This window comes from Setaria viridis, chromosome 3 (genome assembly GCF_005286985.2).
Source record: "Setaria viridis chromosome 3, Setaria_viridis_v4.0, whole genome shotgun sequence".
NCBI lineage: Eukaryota > Viridiplantae > Streptophyta > Magnoliopsida > Poales > Poaceae > Setaria > Setaria viridis.
Genome location: NC_048265.2, coordinates 19,809,979 through 19,819,104, shown reverse-complemented (window position 1 = coordinate 19,819,104; position 9,126 = coordinate 19,809,979). Strand labels below are relative to the sequence as shown.

General features: G+C 50.0%; 1 protein-coding gene and 1 pseudogene across 1 annotated transcript; one reads left to right on the top strand and one right to left on the bottom strand.

The window, feature by feature from the left end:
• The first annotated feature begins 4,744 nt into the window (after window positions 1–4,744).
• LOC117847708 (protein NRT1/ PTR FAMILY 3.1) lies at window positions 4,745–7,219 on the top strand. The gene is made up of 3 exons (XM_034728973.2): window positions 4,745–5,075; window positions 5,192–5,990; window positions 6,156–7,219. Exons 1-3 carry the CDS (start codon window positions 4,991–4,993, stop codon window positions 7,114–7,116), a joined length of 1,845 nt encoding a protein of 614 aa, XP_034584864.1. The 5' UTR covers window positions 4,745–4,990; the 3' UTR covers window positions 7,117–7,219.
• Window positions 7,217–8,430, bottom strand: LOC117849121 (anthocyanidin 5,3-O-glucosyltransferase-like; annotated as a pseudogene).
• Window positions 8,431–9,126: the final 696 nt, after the last annotated feature.

The following is a 9,126-nucleotide window of genomic DNA, read 5'->3' as shown; positions in this document are numbered from 1 at the left end:
TGCGGGCTTGGTGGTTTTTGGGGGTATTTATAGTCCAGAGGTCGCGTGGCAAAAATTGGAAGGCAAGAGGGTGAAGGAAACCCCTAGGCCGATCGGCTTGGGAGGGTCCAGGCCGATCGGCCGGCCTGGGCCTTCCTTTTGCCTTGTCATGTCCTGTTTCATCTCCAAGTCTTCTCAGGTGCTTTGAAATGTTCTTTTCACTTGCATGTGGGCCTGGCACGTCGGTAGCTTCGGGATGAGATTGATCTTCAATGACTTTCCAAATCTCTGCTTGATCTTCTCTGATTCCTCTTTGATGCCGAGCTGGTCCTTGCCATATCTTCATAAACTTAGCCCCTAAGTAATGTTGGAGGGTTGCTTGCCAAAGATGGGCACCAGGGGGTGTCTGAGGGTATCAGGCCGATTAGCCTGGCCCTTTCCTAGGCCCTTTGACCTTCGTCTTTGTCTGGTTCAATGCTCATTGAGTGCTTTATCCAAAAATATGTTTTAGGCCCAATTTCCTGCAAAAACACAACATCCTCCAAAATACGTTGTGAAAATGACCGGTTTAATAGGTGTGATCGATAGTTTAGGTATTAAATTCATATCATTATTGAAGATAAATAGGGGTAAAAGTGTATCAATAACGAGCGTCAACAGTGAGTCACCCATCCTCGCCCTTCTCCTCTTCTCTCCCTTGCCTGCTAGGGTTTTGATTCACATGCCCAGATCTAATTGTCAAGAGTCCAAGTGTGCACAAGATTCTTGATTTGCATTTCTTGATTCGCAAAATGCAGTTGTTGATTTGCCTAAATATTGGATCAACTGTTGTGCTCTACTGTTATTTCACTGCACTGAATTGAATGTGTTATCTGTTGATGGTGATGCTTGTCTCAAGACCGAACTGTTAGAACTTGCATTGCTGGTTACTATGGTTTGTGACAACATCATCTTTTTGTTATCGTCTCTGAACCTTATTTTACTAGTGGGGATTCTTATGTTATTTATCATCCAGATGTTATCATCACACCTTGTTACTAGTGATTATCATGTTTTTAAATAAACAATCAAGTTTGCAATTGCTAATGATGGCTATGCAATCATCATCAAGCCTTGATCTTGATGGCCTGATTTCTGTTATTCGGTACTGGTACCTTTTTTGGATGAAGACTTTAATACTTGTCATCAATTTTTTAACTTTGTGCATCATTTTATCTACCTTACAAGGTGTGGTATAATTTATTTGTCTGAGTGCCAAACCATTATTTCCACTCTACATATTTAGTTGATCATGAATGCCAAACACCTTATTTTATGGTCAACATATATGAAAAGTAGTAGCAGTTGGCTTGGGCCTGGTACAGCGGACTGCACTCTTACTGTGGCCTTCTATCAATTTCAATTCTTGATATTTACATATGTACTTCCAATTACTATCAGCTCAAAGTCCTGTCATTTCTAGTTTCTAGATATCTATGTCATGATTCCTTTGCTTGAAAGGCTGCTATTGCTGTTATGGCTTAGCCATCCTTGAGAAAATAAATTATCCTAATCCTATAGTACTTTTTGTTATGCCATTTGCAAGTAAAGGTAAGGTTAATATTTATCGTTAAAGAATACCAGAAGGATATTTTCTTCCATAGAAAATACTAGTAGACAGTCCTATGATTTTTTTTAGATTAACCCTATAAACTGCTGCTAGCTAAGTCCTACTTGTAGAAAACTTAAATTGTCTGCTGTTAACCTCTGCTGGCTAAGTTCTTGAATATTCTACTTTTTGTTTGTACATTATCCTTGCATTGGTTCAAGTCGGAGAAGAACAACCTCCACCGTCTTAGGACCTAGTACCATCTCTTAAAGGTACTTCTTGGGACCCGGTACCATTAACTAGTAGTGCTCTCTTCCTTCCCCTCTCCTCTCCTACTTGTTTCTTGAGTATTTTCATAGATACTGCAGTATTTTGTTCCTTAGCAATCTGATTATGCTATTGATCTCACTTCCTGAAAAGACTGCTTAGCAGGTACATATGCATGTAAATTCATAGATATTGCAGTATTTTGTTCCTTGTCAATCTGATAATGCTATTGATCTCACTTCCAAAAAATTCATAGATAGAGCTAACTGAGGCAAAAGTTAGGGAGTCAGCTAGTTATCTAACTAGCTCTATTTCAGTTACTGCAAAAGTCGAGGAGTCAACATGCAGTAAGAGTATTAGGGGTAGTAGTAGAAGCTTAACTGAGGCAAGAATATCATAGGTAAAAATAGAGAAAGTTCATTAGAATAGTGGCATACCTGTTGCTGTATCATTAACAATCATACTTAGAACAATCATACTTATGCATTCAGTCACTTTCAGCATGCATCCTGTGTGGTTCAATTGGGATGTCCACTCATTTAACTACAACATTGAACTAGCTGTGGTCTGTTAATTGGTACAGATGCATGTAAATTCAACTCCTAAAATGCTTGAGTATTTTCTTCTGTAGCAATCTGAAATATCCTAACTAGCTTTGTTCAGTTACTGCAAAAGTATTTGAAAAGATACTCTGTTAATTCATACTTCTCTGTGTTTTGTATCCTGCAGGACAATGGTGGTTATGCTATGTGGGAAGGTTGCTTCATGTGGAAAGGCTGCTATCGTTCTTGCTCAGATTTTAGACTTGCTGGAATATTTGTTTGTTTGTTCGGCGGACCAATGCTTGTTATGAACCTATTGTTTATTTCGACTATGTATGCATGGGTTGCTGTGCTGATCCCCAAGATAGTTCAGCTTTGTGGTTTGACTATTTCAGATGATATATGTTGCAACTCAGATTGATGTATGAACATGTTTGTTGTACGGTTGTTCTTGTTTCTCTTTTTCCTATATTGGTCATACTCTTATTGTTTGTGGTAGAGGCTAGAACTAGTGATGAAATGGCCTCATTTGTAGTTCTGGAATTTGAACTGATCCCTTGTGTATGCATTTGTACTTCTTATCAGTTGATAATGTGTCTACTTCTGAGCTTGAATGCAGTTCTGGAATTAATCGTTGATCCCTATCCCTGCCGATCCCTACCTAACCGAATAAGATATGGAGGAAAGGGATTAGCCGGGAATTAAACCGCACAGGGATTGGGTGGCATCAAGGGCATCCACCCAATCCTGGCAAGAAATTAATCAACCTTTGGATTTTGCCTCTGCAGCCGAACAAGGCCAGCCCAACAAGGCCTTAGCGAGACAACGATGAGTCAATGCAGTACGGTACGGTGGTCTCCCGTGCCTCCGCGCCCATGCTTCCATAGTTCCATTCCATCCCACCAGGACTCCGGGACGCTCTCCGTTCGGTCCAGGCGCGTTGTGGGCTGGCAGCCGCAATCGTGGTGGCCTGGTGGTGGGTAAATCCGGACGTGGGGCTCAGCTGGCTGGTGTTTCCGTCCCGTCTGGTTCGCTCTGGCAGTCTGGCTTCTGTGCGAAAATGCGATAGGATAGCCGTATCGCGCCGGGTTGCTGTCGTGCACGGGGGCGCTTTTGTGGCTTTGCGCCCCGTCATCTCTCAGCAGGTGCCGTTGTGTGTTGCGGGCAGGTGGGCCAGGAGATGTGTGTGGGTCGCTGGTCACGCGTGCAAAGTCAAGCTCGGCCCGCTAACTAGCAACCAAATTGGTCTCACCTTGGAACAAAAATTTTTGATATGCAACCCTTAGCATGTGAATTCTTTCTATTCAAGAAATATCCTCACCTTTTATTTATTTCAATTCTTTTCTTTTTCATTTTCATTTTCCAGACCAAGTAAATAGACAATTCTGCCCCTACCTTCTCTTCTATATCTTTCTTGATACTCAAGCTTGTAATCCCACGCAACCGAACCAGGCTCAACAACCCTCATCCATGTAATCCTCTATTCATGGCCCCTATATAAACACGCAACCCGTGATATGCGGGGATAAGCAACCACAGTTCCAACTACTTTACACTCGTCCCTCCGGTGCCTTTCTCTCGCTCCTCTTTCTCTCGGTCAAGAACGAGAACCAGTGAGGAGTTCGTCCATGAATGGAGAGACTTCAACTTTGATACACATTATTTGACGAGAAGTGCTTTGTATGATTATGTAAGCCTATATGTGTGGCTGTTTGATCTGCCAGATGGCGTCTGCGATGATTACACTGTAATAACCTACTCCCTCCGTCCCAAAGTAGATCGTTTTACCATTTTAGGTTTATAGTTTTTACTACTTATCTATATATACACTGTGTCTAAATATATAGTAAGAATTATGTAGGTAGAAATGCTAAAACGATCTATAATTTGGAACGGAGGGGTAGCATTGACGGTGTTTTAAAGAAAATGTCACGACTGCATCCCTGGATGAGATGCGCGAGTCTCTTAAGCATGGAGAGGCATCCTACTAGCCTATGTTAGAAGTAAATCTGATGCTAGAAATACTTGTGGGGTCCCCCTCGGTTGGCTGGACCTGGAGTCCTGGACCGGCGACGAATTGACTTTCCTGAATGCGAGTCTCACTAAACAACTGTGATCTGTCGGATATGAATTCTAGTTCTGAACTCGTTGGCGTCTCCAACGGTAGCGCGGAGGTTAGTTTATAGAGTTTTTTAATCGATGAGCAGTGAAAAAACCAGCCGGCCAGCGCTTCGCTCATCGCCGATCGATTTGCAGGCGTGGCGGGAGAACGGGATAGAGAGCGCGGGCCCCACGTGCGATGCTCCTCTCTTCTTCACGTTCGCTGGCGAAGTCACCAGGAGTCCAGAACCGATGGAGGTGGCCTTAGCTGCACCCCACTGCACTGTTCGCTCGTTTGTCTCTGGTAGTTGCGTCGCTGTTCGCACGCCGGGTTGGTCGTCGCGGACTAGATTACACTGCCCACTTGCCCATTCTGCCAGAGGATTGCTACTTATTTTAGCCCTGACCTGCGCCTCCACTGCCACTTCAGTTTCGTACTGTATCTCAGTATCCGTAAGACCGTAACTAGTCCAGTACGGCAGTAAGGAGTAAGGACGGACGACTAGCATCTATCATGGCGACTGCGGCACCGGCCGATGAGGATGGGTCGCCGAGGAAGACGAAGCAGGGCGGCTTCAAGACAATGCCGTTCATACTAGGTGCGGTCACGGCACTCGCACTTTCATGAATCAGCTTTCTATAATACATTTCGTCAGTGTTTTGTTGTGAATTTTGACTGTACCGCGGCTGATGCTACTCCGATCATGCCCTGCAGCGAACGAGATCTGCGACCGCTTCGCCACGGCCGGCTTCAACGCCAACCTGATCACGTACCTGACGCAGCAGCTGCACCTGCCGCTCGTGGAGGCCTCCAACCTGCTCACCAACCTCAACGGCACGGCGGCGTTCACGCCGGTCCTGGGCGCCATCGTCGCCGACTCCGGCGCCGGCCGATTCTGGACCATCGCGGGGGGCGGCGCGCTGTACCTGCTCGGCATGCTGGGCCTCGTCGTGTCCGCGCTCGCCCCCGCGCTCCGCCCCGCGCCGTGCGGTGCCGCCGCCGCCGCCGGGGCGCCCTCGACGTGCCAGCGCGCCAACGGCGGGCAGCTCGCCATGCTGTACCTGCCACTGCTCCTCACTGCGCTCGGCGGCGGCGGCATCCGTCCCTGCGTGGTGGCGTTCGGCGCCGACCAGTTCGGCCAGCGCGGGAGGCGCCCCGGCGGCGACCAGAAGTGGAGCTACTTCAACCTCTACTTCTTCAGCATGGGGCTCGCCGTGCTGCTGGCGCTCACGGTGGTGGTGTACATCCAGGAGAACGTGGGGTGGGGCTGGGGGTTCGGCATCCCGGCCATCGCCATGTTCCTCTCCGTGCTCTCGTTCGTGGTCGGCTACCCGCTCTACGTGAAGGTGAAGCCCGAGGGGAGCCCCTTCAAGAGGCTGCTGCAGGTTGTCGTCGCGGCGTTCAAGAAGAGGAAGGAAGACGTGCCGGAGGACGCCGGCTTGCTGTACCACAACAAGGAGCTGGACGCCCCCATCGCCGCCGACGGCAGGCTGCTGCACACCGATCAGCTTAGGCAAGTGCCATTGACTCCTTACTAGTCGTTGGTCCCATACTCCCATGTGCATCGCTGTGTCATTTAGCTCAAGTGGCTCTCGTTGTTTATTTTGGCTGGTCTCCAACGTCTCCGAGCTTAGATTATAGAATTGCTAATGCCTGCTGGTACTTGTCCCACGTGAAGGTTCTTGGACCGAGCGGCCGTGCTGACGACGGACGACGTCGCCGACTCCGGCGAGCCGCACCTATGGCGCGTGTCGACGGTGCACCGGGTGGAGGAGCTCAAGTCCATCGTCCGCATGCTGCCACTGTGGGCGGCCAGCATCACGCTCATCGCGGCCGCGTCGCACAACTTCACCTTCGCCATCCAGCAGGCGCGCACCATGGACCGCCACCTCACCCCGAGCTTCCAGATCCCGCCGGCAACCATGATCATCTTCACCACGCTCACCATGCTAGTCAGCCTCGGGCTATACGACCGCGTCTTCGTGCCCCTCGCGCGCCGCCACACGGGGCGGCGGTCGGGCATCACCTACTTCCAGCGCATGGGCGCCGGCTTCGCGGTCTCCGTCCTCGGCGTCATGGCCGGCGCGTTCGTCGAGACTAAGCGGCGCAGCGTGGCCGCCGAGCACGGCCTGCTGGACAGCCCCAACGCCGTCGTGCCCATCAGCGTGTTCTGGCTGGTGCCGCAGTACGCGCTCCACGGCATGAGCGACGCGCTCTCGACGGTGGGGCACATGGAATTCCTGTACGACCAGTCGCCTGAGAGCATGCGCAGCTCGGCGGCGGCGCTGTTCTGGGTCGCCGGCTCCCTGGGAAACTACCTGGGCACGGTGCTCGTCACGGTGGTGCAGAGCGCCAGCAAAGGGGTGTGGCTCCAGGACAACATCAACAGGGGGAGGCTGGACTACTACTACTGGCTCGTCACCTTCCTCTTGGTGCTCAATCTTGTTTACTACATCGTGTGTTTCCATTTCTACACCTTGAAAACGTTCGAGGTTGACGCCGGCGACGAGGCGCAACGGCCTCGTGATGGTGGTGGGGAGCAAGGTGGAGAATGGCAGGTACAGCCCTGCGACGGCCAGGTTGGGGCATCAGGGAAAGGTGTGGGAACCGTGGGAGATGGCGAGAAGCACATGCACTAGCGATCAGTTGTACTAGCATCTAGTAAAGTGCAAAGGAAAAGTGTGATTTCCAAATTGTAACCGTTGTGCTGATGAACAAAGTGCTTGTAACAAAATGCAGTTACACGCGCGTCTTCCCTGTCCCAATGCCCGCCGCATCCGACAAGAACTGGCTGAACGCAGAACGCGACGAGCTGCCGTTCTTCCACGCCATGGTCGCGGCCTCCTTGTGCGCTGTCACCCGCGCCCTGAGCCGCTCCCCTTCCTCGGATTCCATCATGATCCTTACCTGGCCTCCACCTCCTCGGACCTGACGAGCCCCTGCTGCCACCCAACTACCTCCACGCCAATCCCAGCCTCCTCCACCATGAACACCTTGTTCATCTTCTGCTCTGAATACAACGGCAAGCAGAGCATCGGCACGCCTGCCGTGATCCCCTCTAGCACTGAGTTCCACCCGCAGTGCGTCACGAACAAGCCTGTGGCCTTGTGACGGAGCACGTCCACCTGCAGTGCCCACTGCTTGACGACGAGGCCTCGGCCGTTGGTTCTCTCTAAGAATCCCTCGGGCAAGAGCACATCAAGATCTGGATCGGCGGGTCCAACGGCCTTCCCTGTTCGTCGTGATGCGGTGCTCGCACCACCCACAAGAACCGGTGGCCGGAATTCTCAAGTCCAACAGCGATCTCCTTGAGCTGGGCTTCTGAGAACCTGGCCTCAGCCATGCTTCCGAAGCAGAGGAACACGACGCTTTGCTCTGGCTGCTCGTCGAGCCATGCGATGCACTCGTGCTTTCCTTTTGCCCCATCACCAGATTCAACGACCAATGGCCCGATAAAATAAACCGGAGGTATCGTGCACTTACTGTCCGGGAGGAACCATGAATCGCGGAGTGATCCCACAGCTCGAGCCTCCAGCGAAGCGAATGTGTTCACCAGGATGCCGTCGGCCTCAAGATGCATGCTTGGAAAGCTGGCTCATCACCACCTTGTATATCTCGGTCTCCGGGTCCTCGAGCATTTTAGACATGAGGTGAGAAGCCGGCATGGGTGGGACGCCATGGAAGTTGAGATGGGCGTCTCCTAGCTCTCTGAAGCTTGGCTGGCCTTGCGCGCGGATGGAAGGAAGCTGGAGGAACACGGCGAGCGTGGACGTGCTCGTGAGGTAGAAGGTGTAGACGGGGATCCTGAGCCCGAACGCGTCGACGGAGACCACGTCCACGACCAAGGCGTGGACACTACCGGGAGGCATGGAGCAGAGGAATCCGCGGAGGCGCTTGTTGTAACGCCTCAAGAGTTCGAGGTTGATGAGTAAGAGGTCAAGTTGCTTGGTCATTAGTTCTGTCCGTCAATTTTCTTGAGGTGTGCGCACCAGTACAGAAGGTTCTAAGGTGAAGGAAGATGATATTTTGAAAGCCTATCAAGTATTTTTTCCAGTTGATCAAACGGTGCATGATTTGGAGTTTTGTACCAAGAGTTATGACAATTTCATTTAAGGCTATGCAGGCTGTCACGTTGACGAGCGTGGATTGTAAAACGTGGAGAGTCTGTATTCTAGAAGCCCTTATTTATCGTATCCGACTCTACCATTAATTTAGAAGGTATTTAAAGACTTCATTCTTCAAGTTTGGCAAGAATTTGGTTCGGAATTAAGAAGAAGTTTGAAGATTGGAAAATTTGAATTCAATTTGGATTGCCACGTCATAGCTTGACAACCCTGGATTAAGATGTCCATATCTCCTATGTATGGAGTCCGTTTTGGACGTTTGAGTACTCTTTGGAAAGCTAATTTGATTTCCCATGTGATGGATGGAGTCCCAAGCCAAGGTTCTTTTAGTATGCGCCGCAAATCAGAAGGGAAGATGACGGCAGATTGAGTCCAAATTTTGTGAGAGTCCAGTTTTTAGGTTTTTGGTTCCCTTAGGTACTATATAAGTTGTTAGGGGTGTGCGTCCATGTAACCTTAGACTCGAATTATGAATTGATTTAGCTATGTGCTTCTCCATGATGAGGGTCTCATGCTTGTTCTTCC